The 19190-nt window shown below is 35.8% G+C and overlaps 1 protein-coding gene across 2 annotated transcripts in view; it reads right to left on the bottom strand.

The window, feature by feature from the left end:
* Positions 1-883: 883 nt before the first annotated feature.
* LOC127970093 (runt-related transcription factor 3) overlaps positions 884-19190 on the bottom strand; it is a 56844-nt gene continuing 38537 nt past the window's right edge. For both annotated transcript variants that reach the window (XM_052572349.1, XM_052572350.1), the window contains 3 exons: positions 16137-16295; positions 11219-11290; positions 884-4369 (listed from right to left, as the gene is read on the bottom strand). In XM_052572349.1, coding sequence (XP_052428309.1) covers positions 3846-4369; positions 11219-11290; positions 16137-16295 — 755 coding nt within the window. In that variant the 3' untranslated portion in view covers positions 884-3845. The remainder of the gene's footprint in view (positions 4370-11218; positions 11291-16136; positions 16296-19190) is intronic.

The following is a 19190-nucleotide window of genomic DNA, read 5'->3' as shown; positions in this document are numbered from 1 at the left end:
TAGCGGAGTAAAACTGCTATGATTTGTGTAAATTGAAGGTTTTTCTAGGCCACTTACACTACTGTTCAAATGTTTGGGGACTGTAATTTATATATATTTAAAGGAATTTGTACTTTTAATCAGCAAGGATGCATAAAATTGATTAAAAGTGACAGCAAAGACATTTAAAATGTTACAAAAGATTTGTTTATTTCAATGAATTGCTGAAAGCTAGAGTTTCCACAAAAACATTAAACAGTGTTTCAAAATTCAAAATTTCAACACTGATAATAAAAATAATTAATCAGCATCTAGAATGATTTCTGAAGGATCATTTGACCCTGAAACTGGAGTAATGAAAATTCAGCCTTGCATCACAGGAACATTTCCAATATATTAAAACAGAAAGAATAGTAATATTTATACATATGAATATAGTAATATTATATTAACAAGTTACTAATATTAGTAATACAGTAATAATACACAATATTACTGAGTTTACTGTACTTTTGCTTAAATACTGTAAGTGCATCCTTGGTGAGCAGAAGAGACTTGTTTAAAAACATAAAATTTTTTACCAACCTCAAACCTTTTTTACTTTTTATTGTTGTTGTTATTTTTTATTTTTTGATATATGTTATTGCAAATATTTTGTGCTAGACTATGGTAGACTGCATCATTTTAAAATTTAGAAATAGTTTCATTTCTGTCTGTAGAACTATTTAAGTGGCGGAAATATGTTAAACCTTTCAACCTGCATGATCTCAAACATATGACACCACTGAAATGTGGAAATGTTGATGAATTTAATTTATATAATTTTTTTGTGGCATTGTAAAGTCAATGGCTGAATTACAAAAACATAAACATTAAGTAAATGAAATTGAAAATGACAAACAAATCCTGATCTTTTTTTAATTAAAATGCATAAAAAAACTACATCATTAGCACACAATGAAGGAACAAAAGAGCATATTTTGGAACCATAATTACAAACGTACAATGAGTGAAAAAGACAATTTGTTCAACAGGAGTGTGTTTTAACTCTTTCAGCATTATAAGGATCTGTGCACTTAACAAATGCCACGACTCGTGATATTCACTTCACTGGCAACATTTGGGTTGTGTTCCAAAACCTACTGCTAGCCACATAGACTTATGCCTTGAAATAAGTGACTGATTTAGGGAGAAACCCACAGGCATATTTGCACCGCTCATACTTTTTTTTGGAACAGATTGTGTGTTGCATACATAGGGAGCTCACTACACTCTTAAAAATAAAGGTTCTACAAGGGTGTCTTCCTAGCAATGCATAGAAAAAAAATGTTTTGGTTCCCTTAAGTGAACAGAACCATTTATTTTCCTGCCTTTTTAACATTTTTAAAAATCTAAAGAATGCTTTCCTCTTCGGAATGTTTCCATGGATTTGAAAGATTCTTCATGGAACCTTCAATGCCTGTAAATAACCTTTATTTTCAAAAGTTAGGTTTTGGAACAGAACCTTCATGTCTGTAGATTGTTCAGTGCAGAAGCACACAAACAGTATTGATACAGTGGAAATAAATAGGTATGATTTGGGGTCAGCAAATCTTAATTTAGCTTGATCCATCTCAAACTCTTTGGAGAAAATACAGCTGTTACACTGACAGGATTTGATATCCACACACATTAATAGATTCAGACCGAGGCACTGAGAGAGAATCATACGACACAGAAGCAACTAGTTTACCCAGGGTTTCTATTACCCAGAAGTCCTTGCAGGAGAGAATCGACTCCCGCATGTAACTAGACCAGCTCACATTTTGAATCCATCTTTCCTGTAGCCTGCAGCTTGGGGCTATAATCAAGCAGAGGCACAATGGGAAGGAAAATAATCGCCCACATAAAGGCATCAAAGCGGCCGTGAATCAAGCTGAACACGGGCACTTCTGCTTGGATAACAAGGCCTGAAGGATGACCAGTGATTGCGAAAGGAGATACGTCTCTCTTCATCCATCTTTCTACTTGTTTCCTTTGCTCTTTTGGGGCTCATGGCCCTCAGGTGATGGCAGCAGGTGTGAGCATGGGAAAAACCTCTGGGTTATGCTCTGAAATATTCACTTACACCTGTTACGTGGATGTATGTGTGTGTGTGTGTGTGTATGTGTGTGTGTGTCATGGCCACTTTACCCTCCTTGTAGGAGCTTGTGCATGGTTTTGTTATTCAAATAATCACGGGCGATCTCCTTTCAAACGTGCCCAATTATTGTCTCTGATTTCAGTCATTCCAAGAACAAGGTAGGTAAAATAGACTCATAATGTAGGTGCTTAGAGCAACATATTTTTCACACTTTAGAGATGTGGAATGACAACAGGTGATTGTTGGACTCTTTGGCTTGTGATGGTTGAGGCCTTTCAGGCACATGACTGAATATCACGTGGAATTCAATCCGGTAAGAATGTCTCATTATGTGGTTTAACAAGGACATCGAACCTCTTAAATAAATCTTTTAGTGCATTAAAGCTGCATTGGAAAACATAGGCATTACATTAAAACTTTTGTATAATTTAGAAAGAATATATTACAGTAGCACAACTTCCAATTTTATATTAAAACAAAGAAAAATAAAAAACCAACATGAAATGATTGTGACCTGGAAACGAACAAAATAGAAACTCTTTGGCTCAAAAAAAAAACATTAAAACTGAGCTCAAATCAATAGTCTGAAGAAAGTCTTAAAAAGCAATCAACACTGAGAAAAAAAAAATACTCTTAAAGCTATAAAAAAAAAGTCTCCACAAGTTCAAAGATGAATAAATTGTTTGTGATTTTGGTATGAAGCAAGAAAAAATAAAAATAAATCAAAAACCTGTCTGTTTGTGACACTGTTTTACGTTTCTACAAATCGAGAACCTGCAACTGAAGGGTGAATCTCACCAAAGCACATCTAGATCATATTTCACCCTAAAATCAAAGCAAAAAATATTTTTGCATAATGAAAACGATGCCTAAGTTGATGTAAATTCAGATGCTTTGCAAATGAAATAATATATCTTTTTTTTTTTTTTTTTTTTTTTTGCATTTCAATAATAAGAACGTAAGGGTCAAATGTGCTTCAAACAATGTCACAATGCAAATGCAATAATGAATGGTTCTAAAAAAAAATAAAAATGAGCATCATTGTAGTCATGCAAAATATAATTTCTCATTAAACATGACCTGAATATGTTCCTGACAGGTTTTGTGATATTCACCCTAAATCCGTTTCTATGAAAAACCCACTGACATAACATCTCACAAAGCTCCACACTTGTATTTATAGGATCACATCTCACCATTTCAAGACTATTTTAGCAAGTTTGGAAAGTACCTGAAACTCATGGCTAGCATCTTTGTTTATCCTCATATTTACACATTAAAAGTCCCACAGTCCTGCAGCTCTGTGAAGCTCTTTCATACTGTCTGCACGACACGTTTCGTGGTCGCAAAGCACTCTGGGAATTACAGCGTTCAGGCAGATTGGTTTGTAAGGCTGGATAAACTGGCTTTTTTTTCAGATACAGGCTCATCAGAATGTCTTTTCTTTGGTTTTTCAGCTTTTTTAGTAAGAAAAGTTGCTGATATATTACTATGGGATGCCTTTTCTTAATTATAATCTTTCTATATACATCATCATTCTGAGACTTCTGTCCTCCTTTAGTTTTGATCAGCGGAGGTCCATTTCTGTCCCGTATGGAGCGTCCAGACTCATTTCTGGTCATCGGTTCACTTTGGTGGTCTAAGAAGCAATTGACATGTCATAGGAGGATGAAGAAACAAAACGATCAAACATGCAAGACTTTTCACCTCTACTCTAAACTTCGACTTCTTCTCTCAGTCTTTCTCAGTAAGGCCTCCAGACGGACTCGTCTATGCGTGTGGACGCACTCATGGCTGTGGGCGAGTTGCTGTGGCTGCCGTCAGCATCCACACCATCGCTCTGGTTGCCGAGGCTGGCGCTGAGCAGGCTGTTGCTTCCGCCCCCAGTGCCTCCGGCTCCACCCGCCGCGGTGCAGGACGTCAGCATACGGGTGGGCGACCGGTCGCCTCCCGATCCGGTACCGCCGGTCGGAACCATGGAGAACTGGTAGGAGCCAGATCCGGTGCCGTAGTACAGGTGGTACGGCGAGGAGTTGGTCTGGAAGTGGGAGTTCTGGTTCTGGTTGCCGGGGTATGGAGGTGGCAGGTAGGTGTGGTAGCGGCTGGAGGTGGGCATCCCGGCCACGCTGAGACCGCCGATTCCAGTGCTGGACGGGTTGGCAGAGTAAGTGAAGGGACCCGGATAATGCATGTGTGAATCTGAGAACCGAGGAGCCGTTAATGGAGACAGAGATGGGAAGGACGTCCTCTGAGGGAACAGATCCGTACCTGGACGAGAAAAATAAAGAATGTGTCACTTTAATATTTAAACAACAAAAAGATTACAGAATGCAAGATTCCATGCTTTTTTCATGATTACTAAATGTTTGCATTTGTAATAATTTAAAAGAAAATTCAGACTAAGACTATAATTTATTTGAATAAAATAAAATAAATTATATATAATTTTGACTTAATAAATTAAAATAATAATAAAAAATACTAAATGTTTGTGATTGTCTGTCTGTATATTGATTGTAGACAGTTTTAAGTTTTTACAAATCACATTTCAGCCTATAATCAAAACAAAAAAGTATTTTTTTTTAAATAAAAAGTAGAAAAATTAAATTATAAAAAAATGTAAAATAAAAAGTTATAAATATATATGATTGCTTGTCTTTGGATTATAGGCATAGTTTTACATTTTAACAAATCACAATTCACCCTAAAATCTTTATAAAAATATTAAAGATTTTGTATATTTAAATGATTTATAAATGAAAAATATATAATGTTTTTCACAATAATGATAACAAGACAAGATATTATTAAGAATATGAACAATATATGTTACACACACACACACACACACACACACACACAAAAAGAGTAATATGTACACCAAATTCCATATATTTTGGCCAAAGAATTTTCATGCTTTCCCAATGATTACTAAATAGTAAAAAAAAATAATAATAATAATTTCAATTATGTTTTAAATTAAAAAAATATATATTTAAAATTTAGACCAAGATTGAATTAAAGTTAAAAATAAAATAGTTATTATATATAGTAATATATATATATATATATATATATATATATATATATATATAGTCCTACATTTTTATGCCACTAATATTTATGCTAACATTACATTACATTAACATTATATTAATATAATACATAGATGTTCCTATATATAATATTAATATACATTAAATTAAAATGTATCAGATGAACTATTCAGAACCCTATTGACACTGATCTTGTGCCACCTAGTGTCATTTGTGAAGGCCACATGATGAGTAAAAGTGAAAGCAGTCACTGGTAGGGTATTGTTATAAGGCTGGGAGGAAGACGATGATGAAGATTGGGATGCTCTGATGTCTGGAGTTTCATTTGGTGTTCACGTCTCGTGCGTCACGACTTTATGAACAGATGTAAGAGAAACATTTGTGCACCTGCACACAAGCACTGCTGCCTGTTTCTGCCAGTTAGTGCTGTTTTCTGGCGTGATTTTTCTGCTTATTGCCCACATACGAGCAGGGGCTGCTGGGATACTGGAGCAGGCTTTGGCATGCCAGCGCCTGAGGGAGGAGAATGCCGTCTGTGCGTGCCACTGACTCGTTTAAAACGCTCTCCCCCCGTTTGTCTGGGGCACTGGGTCCATTTGCAAACAGAAACAGAGAAAGAGAGAAAAACATACAGTTCCATTTCAATTTCCTCAGACCATGCTCGCTCGCTCGTTCTCTCAGAGGGGTGTTGACTTTCTCTTTCTCCCTTTTGGGAGACCAGAATCTGATTGAAATGAAATGGCCACAAATTCCTGCCAGTCTCTACAGTTTTACTTGTGCACTGCTCACACACACACACACCCACACACACCATACGAGATTAATTACTAAAAGCGGAAATCTGACAAATGAGTTGAGAAACAGCTGCAAACCAGATATAACACCCAAACTGTAGACGTTGTTCACCCTCATTACCCCCGCAGACACACATTCACTCAGACTCGGCGTCTCCCTCTAGTGCCTGACAGGATACTAACAAGACAGTTTCCAGAACAGGGGTCTTCAGCCCTTTCAGAGCCCTTGGTGGATAGAAACATGTTGTTGTTATGATTAAAAAAGAGAGTATAATTTTAAACCTGGCTGACGATAACTAAATGTTGTTTACATGATAAAAAACATAAAAAACATTTTTGAGACCTTGTTTTGAAGACCAGTCCTCTAGAGAGTTACTAGTAACTGTGTTTCTCAGCATAACCACTTCACACATGATCTACATTAGTTTCAGTGGAAAAACTCTTTAAAAACTACAGGAAACCATGTGGTATAACCATAATCGTGTGACATTTTCCCCTTTTAAAAATTATGGTTTGATGACAACATATTTAAGGGACTAAATTTCCCTTTTTTTAACCAAAGGATTTAAATAGAGATAGATTTTTTTCTTCCTCTCAGTACTTTTTACAGTTTATTATGTTTACATTTACACTGGCCTTCTTATGGGTTGTATTAACATCAATATTACCATTAATAGCAATGACAATATTATTAAACTCTATTATTGAGAAAATTACTATTTTCTACAGAACAAAATTCATATTAATTAACATTATTAATTAATAAGTATTCATAAAAACATTTCTTGAATTATATTTATATAATACAAAATGGTTTGATGTTTCTTGACAACATAGTTTTATCCACCAAGTTTTTTATTATGTCTCACATATCCATATACATATGGATATTAATACAAATTGTTATGGGGAAAATAACATTTCTCTGGAACAATATTAAATATTAATAAATATTATAAATAAATTATTATAAATACAAAATTCTCAATTGGAAAAAAAATCTGCAGAAACAGAATTTATATGAACTGTATTTCTAACATTGTAATGCCGTTATTAATATGAATAATATTAGTATTAGGAAAATAACATAAAAAATACATATTAATGCATATTATAAATAAATTAAAATGAATTAAAAATACTTAATAGAACAAGTTCTGCAGAAACAATATTATTAGTTTCAATGGAAGAAACAAAAAATGTAAGGGGACATTTGGTTTTGGCACAGCCAAGCCATGATGACTACTGAGGGGAAAAACCTCCTTCCATGGCACTTATGGCCCTGAGGTGGGAAAAAGCGCTACTTTAAAGTTCAGCAGTAATGTTTCCAAATGAAAATAAATGGAAAAATTAATATTCTCCCGCAAACGGCCCCTTTCAAACGCTGTTATCCTCCCCCCTTTGGGTTTTGGCCCATCGCAGTGATCAGTTCAGTTCGCCGTGTTCCACTAGCACACAGTCAAGCGTGTAACCCGGCTCACTACAGAGGTTTGCCTCATTTGACTGCTGTAGAAACTGATTTTGTTTGTTAACAGAAGAGCAAGCAGTAGCTAGTCGGCAGGAATTGTGCGTGTTTGTGTGTGGGATCAGGATTCTGGTGAGGATGCAAATCTCGGCCCTCACCTGTAAAATGGCAATGCAAAAACTGATGGATTACACCTGGACCAGGCAAATCATGTGGCCAGGAGAAAGAAAGACACGGAGACATAAAGACTGAAATATATACTTGATACTCTATATCAGGGGTCTCCAACACGTCGCTCGTGAGCTAGCAGTAGCTTGTGGCCTTATTCGAGGTATAGCTCGCCAAGACATACTTAACATCCAGTCAGAGTTATTCAATATAGACAGACTCCCCACCCCCTACGATGCAAATTAATTCTTTTTTTTTTTTGTACGTGTCGGACGTGAGGTTATTTTTAACAATTTTAATTATCATTAAACACATATTTGATTATCCCAGTTTGAAAAACTTGCGGTAAGAGTCACACGCAGGTGCAACACAAGTTTCGTTTTGTGTCAAAACATAACTGAAGGCAGACTGCTGAGAGAAATTCGATGAAAGAACATATGATTTTAACTTGTATGAATGCATAAGGGAAACCGGTGTTTGTGTAATGTATGCGTAATGCAAATCATTTCAGTGTGCATCAGTACACTACTTTCAGAATATTTCCAGTAAATCTGAACAATACCATGTATAATGGTTTGGATTGATAGATCATTTAAGAGATTTAAGTATTGTATAACACTAGTAGCTCTCAACCACTTTCATTTTTAGAAAGTAGCTCTTTTGAAGGAAAAAAAGTTGGAGACCCCCCAATCAAATCAAGTATATTTGCTTTAAAATGTAGAATTTCGAAAATACCACATATCCAACAATCGTACAATGACGTGGATCCCAGACTCGCTTACTTGTTCATGGTTTGAGTTTCTACTATGTGGTTTTATGCTCAACTGGTGACACAAACCCACAGGAACCAACCAAACAATCACTACATGTAACTCAAATATGCCATACCCAGAGGCCTCAAACTATTCATATTCATATTCAATAAGAATAAACATGTTCCACTAACGTTTGACAACCATCATTTGTCCAAACCTTCTACAGTTTATATAATGTATCTATTGTTTTGTTTTGTTTTTTAACCCAGCAACATACATTTTGTGAAATACCTTGCTTGTAAATAATGAAAAAAATTATATTTATTATATAGTCACATATAAACTAAGCTTCAAGACTTTTTAGAAAACTGCTTTAAACCAATTTGCAGGTACTAATTTGACTTATATATATATATATATTTACAAGCAGGCAGAAAACTGGAGCAGGGCTGAATGGCTAAATGTTTGCACGGGATGTTGATGAATGATAACTGAAGGTAATGGCATATCGCTCCAACAGGCAGAGAACATGAGACGCAGGCAAACATGGAGATCTTGTGTGTTTATGTTAGAGCTGTAGTCCATAAGACAACACGGCACGTCGCATGCAAACTAGCCCATCTCGGACATGTGCTGCGCCACCATCTCATACATCAGGACGGCTCAGGTTACCATTCACAAACATCTGATACTCTACTGGAGATTTACAAATCAGGTCGTTGATTCAGGACCTGGATTACAATGAGACTCGTTTGTGAATAAATCAGGAGGGCCTTTTTTGTCTCCAGTGAGGAATTTTGACCTTATTGACTCTAAAATCCATTTGTTGAAACGGCTGCATTATTATTGATCCAAAAATCACAATTATTAAGCTGCTTTTGCTCTTCTAGGATGTTGAAAGGAATCAATATTCAGTTCTTTCGGAAGCAATTATTATGAAACAGAAGAACTGTTGGATCTCATTATTCCTGTAGGCGTTTCTGATCATTGCAATTCAGAGCGGTGAGTCAACATTAAACTCACGCAAGTCTGCAGCACAGACCACACGCTATTTGAACCCACAGCAAAAATGAGATCTATTTAATATCTCAGTTGTTTCTTATGCAGAGCAATGGAGAGCAGAATGAAACTCTCAGACTACTCAGATGTTTCTCCCGAGAAAAACACCACAATAATCTCAATAATAAAAGTTTCAGATGAGTTCTGCACATAAATGCAAAGATTTCTCGTCAAGTTCTTTGAAGCCAACTGAGACAAAATTGATTCTTAAAGGGACAGTCGAACCAATAATTTAAATTCTGTCATCATTTACTCACCCTCACGTTATTCTAAACCAGCATGCGTTTCCTTTGTATGAAGAAGAGAAAACTCTCTTTGGCCACGTGTGCACGGCAGTGTTTCAAGAGTGACAAACACATTAAACGTTGCCGTAAATATTCTTAATTACTTTGTGACAGTTGACAGTGATAAAGAGACATGCATGTTGAAGAATGTTGGTAACAGGTTTTGGGTCCCATACACTTCCAATGTATTTTTATATCTTCTTATGTGTTCCACAGAAGAAAGTAAGTCATACAGGTTTGGAATGACGTGGAAGTTATAACAGAATTTTTTAAGATCTTTAGGTGGACCACACCTTTAAATGCATAGTCATATTTGAAAACGTGTGATTCTGAAATGATTTCCTTTGCAATAAGATGAATTAATCTAATCTGATACTGACTGACCTGAAGTACGTTTGAAATTCGTTTAGAAGTTTGAGTGCATATTTGGAAGCACTAGAACAAATCTGTGAATTCTAGAACTGAACTTTGTCTTTGTGTGAGTTTTAGGACAACCGCAGTTAAATGTGGGAGTGAATACCCTTAATTACCTTGTGATGGCTGACAGTGTGAAAAAGAACCATGCATGCCAGATCAACCCATTTTAAATCGCTATTTTTGATGGGAAAAAATGCAGACTGAAATATGTATATATAGGCTATCATAAATAACTACAGAGTGTACTAAATGAAATGAAACACCCAGTAGAGGAGTGACAATATTTTTAGCTGCAGTGTGGCATTTAATAAATGTCATATATTTCCTCACATCACAGAGCATGAATTATGCTGAAACTGCCATCTGGTGTTTTGAAACATGTCACCTGACACGCAGCGAGTCTATTAGGAATTGTAAATCAATCAAAGTGCAATTAAAGAAAGCTATAACTTAAATGTGACAGGGGCTGGTGTGACAAAGGGAATCTTGTGTGTGTTGGAGGTAAAAAAAATGACTCAGCTGGTCTGGAGGTTTGGGGTTTGCGGGAACAGGAAGGGAAGGAATTCTGCGTTGCTGTGGGGAAGGAAAACCGTGCCAGAACCAGGTATGTGGCTGTGTGTCCATGGCAGCCAGGGTTTGTGTGAATGTTTTCGAGTGAGTGTGTGTGTGTATTTCAAACACTGAGAATGTTTATTAATGTTTCTGGTTCCATGTGTGTGTGCGTGTGTAAGCGAAAGTAGATAATTTTTATATCCTGTTTGTTTCAGCTCCTCCACAGAAATGCTGCATTCTGATTGGATCATTAATTTTATGATTCACCCATTGTGACGGCAACACACCCACACACACACATCTGCATAGTAAAGAATTAATTTGAGGTAAACGGTGCGTGTGTGTGTGTGGTTTTTGATGATTTAGATGTCACGGTGATTCATACTATCATTCAATTACCAATAACGTAAAAGAGCAGCACTGAACAATACAATTATTTTTCTGAAACAGATGTATGGCTAAAGAATAGTTTTTAAAAGAAAAAAAATTATATATAATTATAATAATAAAATAAATAAATAAAGTCAGAGTCAAAGGTTAACTGTACGTGTTTGTAAGGTCTCTTACTTGACCAGCGTAAGTCGTCTTCCACTTTGCAAGTCTTCAGTGCAGGGGGGTCCATCTGATCTTGCCATAATGCTACAGCAAAAAAAAAATAATAATAAAGAAATAAATATAGATACATATTGATATATTTATTCATGCATAGGCACTGTTTGATATACAAAATAAAAAAATTCTCGAAAAATTTGACGCAATTAGACGCTGTTATATGCAATCCAGTCACACTTTTAATTGTAAACATTGTAAACCTTTTTGAATGGTAAAACGAACGGTTGAATCAGTTCACTGAGTTGATTCAGATTATTAAACTGATTCATGGACGTAAACCAGAGAAGCTGTTGCTTAATTGTACTTTTATCTTGACATAAAAATCCTCATGCATATACAGTGATTATTAGATACGTGTGAAGGATTGCGACACAAAAATTTGTCCACACATGTTTAATGCTAGTGTTTTCATCAAAGGTGCCGAGAAAAACAAACATCAAATCTTATGCTGGAGTCACATTACACACACACACACGCACACACACACACACACACATTAGAACTCTGATAACTCTAGTAGATAACTCAGAAATTTTGCTGATGAGCCGAGAAAAGTATCAGTGTGTCTTTTGGGTGTCTGTTAAAGGTGTGTGTGATTATCACATATCTTATCTCGAGCGTGTGACGCCTGTATGTGTGTATGATCAGAACGCTTAAAAACACTTGTCAGCATTAAAACGCAGCTGTCTCACACACACACACACACACACACACACACACACAACAGCCACTACACAAGTCTAAAATAAGATACTTTGGGAATTATGGAGTATGTTTGTGTGTGCGTGCGTGTGCATCAGTGCACTGAACTGCCAATTTGACATGCAAATAAATCCTGTTTGCTCTCAGAACGAGATGGGATAGTTGTAACAAGCTAATCGCTGCGACAAACACACATACACATATGAGATACGAGACATATGCGAGTAAAATTGAACCTTTTCTGAGAAAAATGAGAGCAGTGCTCACCTATGCAAAACATAATGTGGGTTTTCTAGGGTGGTTAACTGCTAGTCCAAGACAAAAGAAAGCCTATGGGATTTTTTTTTTTTTTTAAATATCATTCTTGTCTGTAATGCCAAAGTTTAATACCTGAGGTAAGGGGTTTGAAAAAAAAATGTCTATAGCTGTAAGCACGAGCAGTAGCAACAGTGATGCCTGTCTTAGCAAACAGCACTAATAACATGCTGTTCTCAGTCTCTCTCTCTGGTTTTCACCGCACAATGATAAATTCTTCAGTATAAATGCTCTTATTCAGGCCACAGCTGGTGCTTCTGCTGAAAATAAACATCTCACTCAAATATTTTGATTGGCTGATACACAACGTCAATGACAGACAGATTTCTACCACTATTAAAGCAGCATGCCACAGAAACCGTCTGTCAGCAGGACAATATGTGAGATTTGTGCATCTCGGAGAGGACTAATGTCGAGCTAACTAAACTAATGTCATAGCTAACTAAAAGTAGCAATGTATCGAACTCAAAATACATATATGAGTAAAATGACAGCAACTCTACATGTTTCCAGCAAAGTAGCATAGAGCAGGAATCAGTTCATTTCTGTCAAATGATCGATTCAGTGATCAAACAAATGATTTTTGGGTTCACTGGAATACCCTGTTGTGATGGTAGATGGTGTTGTTCATATACAGCTACCTAAATTATGATTCACTCTGATGTCATTAGTTAATTTTAGCATGCTAACTTTTAAGTATATAGTATAATATAAATTTATAGCAATCAAAAAAGGAATAAAATCTAATCAAAAATATATTTCTCCTTTAAATAGTATGATTGTGGACAGAAGAGAATAGAGAGTAAGAGAGAGAGAAGCTGTGTAACGCTGAGTGGAAATGCAGGCTTTCTCAGAACCAGCAAAAACAAACACAGCCACCATCAAGTCAGATCTTTCACCACTCCTCCTTAAAACACTCAAACAGTCTCAGATTTAAACCTGTTCACTGTCTGAATTAGATTTTTGTCACACTATCTTCAAGATAATAAAGTACATTTATCTCCATTCTCATTATTGTAATGTCTACAATTCACAAATGTGTTTTATTTAGACATAAAAATATCAATAATATAAAAAAAATCAACAATGAATAATGCATTTTAATTAATATTAAACAATATTTAATATTAATATAATAACTTGATTATTTAAACATTTAAATAATTATACATATTTTTTTTTCTAGTACATGCAGTTTTAGGCAGAGCATGTCATAAAAACTGCAACAATGCAAAAAAAAAATTAACGGCCCATAAAGTAGACTTCCTTGTCTTTATGCAAAATAATTAATCTTTTGCACAGACATATTTGATGTGCATGTCTGTTCTGCAGTATGTGGGATATGCATGAGCGCATGAATAAACGCCACACAGCTCTGCCTGCACCTCCGTGTGCGTTTAGATTCTTCATTAAACTCCCTCTGTGTTTGTGTTTCATTTTTTACTCATTCGTTTTATTCCTGTCTGAAGCGTGTCGCTGCAAGTCAACTAAAGCCGACTTTAATTTGCCTCCCTGCTCCACCAGCATGACAATAGCTGTGTGTACCTAAGACAAATCTGTTTTAGTATGAACCATGTCGGTGTTTGTGCTGTGAATTTTGTAACTTAATATCTGTTTACAGTCATCAACAATCTGCAGGCCTCAAGACTCCAGGATGATGCAATCAACACCACACACACACACACACACACATAGAGTTTGCATCATTCAGGTGGAATGAGAGACCATCTAATTACCCTATGATGAATCTGATTAAACACGTCTATCTTACACACGTCTGTCTGCAAACCTCATACCACACAGAGCTGTCTGGCTGAATGTGTGTGTGTGTGTGTGTGTTAAGATTTAGGCATAAAGGTGAAGTTGGGCCGACGCAAGAGACAGACAGCCAGAGAGACAGTGCCCTGAGGTGAGAGATAACTATGTTAATATCAGACATAACAGTGAGGTTTTGATGTATCACACACTCACACGGGCCTACAGCAGTGACAGACACACAGTCTCCCGACAGCTAAAGCTCTGTTAATGTGTTATGTCTGCTTCAGATGTGTGTGTGTGTGTGTCGGCAGTCTTGGTCTCTGACAGCACCATCATGAAGGCATAATTCCTCTCCTAATCCACCTGCAGATACGGACACTAGACGTGCTTTACTAGCTCAAGTGCTAAGAGTAAATCTCCCATTCTTCTCGCGCTGAGCTCTGGATGAGTCACGGCTTTGGTTTTGCAGGAATGCTTGTGTAAGCGTCCACCCTTCAGAAATCAGGTCAATCTGAAGGAGGAATTTACCAAAAACCCCAAACAAAAACACTCAGCGCCTCTAATTCACTGGCTCATTGTGGATAAACTGCTCATCAATAATGAACGTTACGAAAGTAACCACATTTTTATGGGTTCCGGTTGACCATTACATCATGTCCTAACCAGACTTTTTAAGGCCTTCCAAAACAACTAAATTATATATCTGTTGTTTATATGTATAAAAATGTTTACTTTTATTCAGCAAGGATGCATTCAATTGATTTAAAGTATAAGTAAAGGCATGTAAAAAAAACAAAAAAACATGTAAAAATATTTTATTAAATAAATGCAGTTTTTTTTAAATCTGTATTCATCAAAAAATTTCGAAAAAAATATTATCACATTTTACACAAAACAACAATTTGACCTTGGAATAATATTTAATTTTTTTTTACTGTTTTCACTGTATTTTTGATCAAATAAATGAAGCCTTGGTGAGCAAAGACTTCTTACTTCTTTTGTGGATATACATACATATATGTATATATATATGTATATATATATATATATATATATATATATATATATATATATATATATATATATATATATATATATATATATATAATGGGTGGAGCTACCTAAAATGACCTGACAGAAATAGAAACTAAAATGAATGCTGTACACAACACAGCATCTAGTTTTAACATACTATCAGAACTATCAAATTTACATAAGTAAGGAATAAATATTCATGGGATTAGGTTCAACTATGGATTTGCGAATGGTCAAAAGAATGAAAAAAAGATGAAAGAAGTGCAGCGGGACGTGATTTGACCCTCGGGAGCATTTGGTCTTTCTCGCTTTTTGATGTGAGTCACGACTGCTTAGATAATCGTAAACACATGCCAACTCTGTTTGAGTTTTACGAAATATGAGCGATTCTGCCTACACTACAGATGCAGAGAGCAAACAAGAACAAATAAAAACGGCGAAACTGTTTAACGAAATGACAAAATAAAAGCCAAAGAAAACATATCGGATGTTTGATATACAAGATTCCACTGTGTGTCCAACTTAGAAGATGAGAGATGTACGGAATAAATTCGTAGGTTTATGATCGAAGGAACTAAATAAAACTCATTTGAGGCTCTTAGATGAGCGCTTGATTGAAATGTGAGTCAGAAGACTGTAAACACACACCAGTCTCAGTTCTTTTGAAAAGTGAGTGATTCAGTCTGCGCTGCAGAAAGAGTGAGCAAACAGAACTGAATAAAAGAAGCACATTTCAGCATTACCGTGTATGAGAACGGGTGGGGTGTGAAATCTGCCTGGGTGTGTATGTCTATTTGAAAATAGAAAGACAGACTGCGAGCAAAGTGCATACGTGCCTTTGAGAGTGTGAGAGTTTTGCTGGTTTGCTAGCAGACATCATGCTCAAACGTCTTTACAAGACGTATCCTCGCCCACTATCACACGCAATGACGTGGGAGCCGAGATCGAGAGGGGTTGCTAGATTCCAGACGTCGAGGTGCAAGTTGTTGTGACGAGTCTGAACGTCTGAATCAAGCAAACACACACACTGGATCTACAGGGCATCTAGGGACAAAACACGCACCTGGTATCGGTGTGGAGTTGGAGGGGTTGTAATGGGTCTGGTGGGAGCGGGTGGTCCCGTTGCCAGGGTTTATCCTCATACTGGCCCTCTGGAAACGCTCGATGTCACTCAGGCGGTCGGAGAACTGCTTATGAGGGTCGTCCGGCTTCATGCGGTGACCTGCACAGAGATGGAGAGAAATGCAGTGGGTTATTAGGATAGCAATATCCCAATAAAAGTTAGCATAACAAATCAGAATGATGGTGGCACAATGAACCAGAGCATCTGATTTTCCATAAAAAAAAATTTCATGAACGTTGACACTTAACATATTTCATTTGGGAGTAAATCAAGCATGTGTCAGTTGAAAGCTGTAATGTGAAACTTTAATGAATAATAATAAAAAAAAAACATGTAACATGACATTGTCTGGCTATTTTGTTTATGCACATCAACTTTCAGGTTATTTATTACTGAGGGAACCAGGGAAAAGGCTGTAAGGAAATTCATCACATGCACACTACCATTAAAAAGTTTGGGGTTGGTAAGATTTTTATTTGATTAAAAATATTGATTAAAAATTGTTAAATGTTATTAAAAATTTTAATAACATTGTTAAAAAAATAACCTAAAAATGTTATACTGCTTAATATTTTTTGTTGAAACTGGGATAGTTTTTTTGATGAATAGAAAGTTCAAATGAACTGCATTTATTTGAAATCAAAATGTTATGTAATATCATAAATGTCTGAATAAAAAAATTAATTAAAAAAAATAATTAAAAAACATAATCACCCCAAACTTTTGAACAGTGTACAAAACAATGTTTTGAACAATGTTTCTTTTTTTTAATTAATTTTCTTTTTTTAAATAAAAAATAAAAAAAGAGGGATAAGTTGAAATGGTTTTCTGTAGGAACTGACATGCTACAAATGCAGTAAAAAGAGTCCCAACTATTTCATATATGTAGCATTCAGAAACAAAATAGATTAATTTCCAGAATATAAATTTTAAAGAACACACCCCTTCTCTTTGTAAAAAAGGAAAAAATGCTAAATAAATAAATAATTTCCATATAACAATTAAAAATAAACTCACTAAAATACAAAGGCAGCAGCTGTTTTGAGACTGGCTTATGGAACCTGTTTTGAAACACGTTGCAAAGACAACAACTCACACAGGAGCAAACACACTAACAAATGATCCTAATAAAGTTTGACATCAGTGTTTCACAAAGCTAACAACATCCTGTTCTAATAAGCATAAAAATACACAAATATTGAGTAAAAAGAGTCTGGCAAAGAGCTTATGGCTTTCAGACAGAGCTGTGTACTCAGCTGTGACTCATCCACAGAGGAAATCACCAAGAAAAACCTTGCTGTGAGTGTGTGTGTGTGTGTGTGTGTGTGTGTTTATTACAGACAGTAAGTTGCCTCAGCCATTACAACCATCCCCACCCCCCCACCCCATCATCATCATCATCATCATCATCATCATATGTGTTGTCTGGTCAGCTCTAATGGATGAGTTTAATGTGACTATCAGTGGCGTGTGTGAGGAACATGTGAACATTTTGTGGTTTTTAATGTGGAGTAATGGCTGTATTTGAATATTTTATTCAGATATAGAGGGATAACAGACGCTGTGATATGGATTTTGTGTGTTCTTGCCCTCTCTTTCACACAAGGGCAATACATCACTCCACATTTTTGTACCCCCGGGGTAATATTTCGGTCAGTTTATCACTCCCTCCATTTGTTGCCGCTGTCTTCCTCTCAGATTTGATTTAAATGCTAAATAGTCTTTTTTTCTATACTTTTTGGTTTGTTTATGAATTTGTGGGACACACAAAACCAAAAATCCCAGAGGAAAAGATCAAATAACTTTTTAGTTGTTTCTCCTAGACTGAAATGAGACTAAATGAACTGTAAAAGTATTTTTTTATTTTAAAATAACATATTTAATTGTTTTGGCCATTTCCCACTGAAAAGTGTGAAAAGCAAATAGAGACTTTTATTCTGCAAATTTGAGATGTTTTTCTTGGAAAAAGGACAGCAGAAATCTCATAAGTGTAATAATAAAAATCATTTTCTAAATCTTCTCTTTCTATAAGACTAATTTGGGTCTATTTTTGTTTCTATCCATAAATTTCGGTAGAAAATCTGGAACAAAGTTGATGCTTAAATGCAAAACAACTAAGATCTCTCTATTGCAGCTTCTGAGGTAGGAAACATGACATGTCAAATGTAATGCATAGTTGTAAATATTAGATTTTCAGCATCAGGCAGTAACTTCTACTAAGTGTTTCACGTTAAAGCTGTAATCTTACTGTGAGGCACTATAGTACGGCACACTGTATATTTTCTGAATGCAGTTTGAAAAGTTTTATGCTTAAACCCTTTCTGTTCAAGCGCTAGCGTGGGCAGTTTCTCTTCTGGATGCCGCTGGGGTCAAACCCTACATCTGCCCTGTCTACATTCACCCTGTCTGAATTATTATGGATGAATGAATATTTCATAGGTAAGGGGCACTTAGACAGGAATGTTGACTTTTTGTGAGAATGATATCATAACCACAGAACACACAGACACACTAATTAATAATAAGTGGATCCCTCTCATACACACACATACACACATGTCATGGGGAAATGGTCTGGGATGAACAGATACATTTTGATATACACAATATGCATATACACCACCCCTATAATCTCTTATAATACAGCCCTAAATGCTATGAAACACTTTTTTGTTGTTGCATGGGTTAGGGTATGTGTTATTTTTTAAGTGTTAAGTGAAATTAAATGAATGATTACTGAAATGGTCATTTGGCAAAAGTAGGGCATGTGTGTGTTTGTGTGTGTGTGTGAATGTATTCAGATCACTCATATCACGAAAACTGAGAAAAATGAGTCAATGATTCATAAAGACAGTCACTTGAATTTGTGTCTGATTTAATCAATGTTCTGGTATGAACTGGTTGACAAACTGATTCAGTGAACACTCATAAAGAAAGTTACTTGATCTATTTCTGAATGAATCATCTCAATGAATGATTCAATGACTCGCTCAT

This window comes from Carassius gibelio, chromosome B13 (genome assembly GCF_023724105.1).
Source record: "Carassius gibelio isolate Cgi1373 ecotype wild population from Czech Republic chromosome B13, carGib1.2-hapl.c, whole genome shotgun sequence".
In the NCBI taxonomy this organism is placed as follows: domain Eukaryota; kingdom Metazoa; phylum Chordata; class Actinopteri; order Cypriniformes; family Cyprinidae; genus Carassius; species Carassius gibelio.
This window is presented reverse-complemented; position numbering and strand designations above follow the sequence as displayed.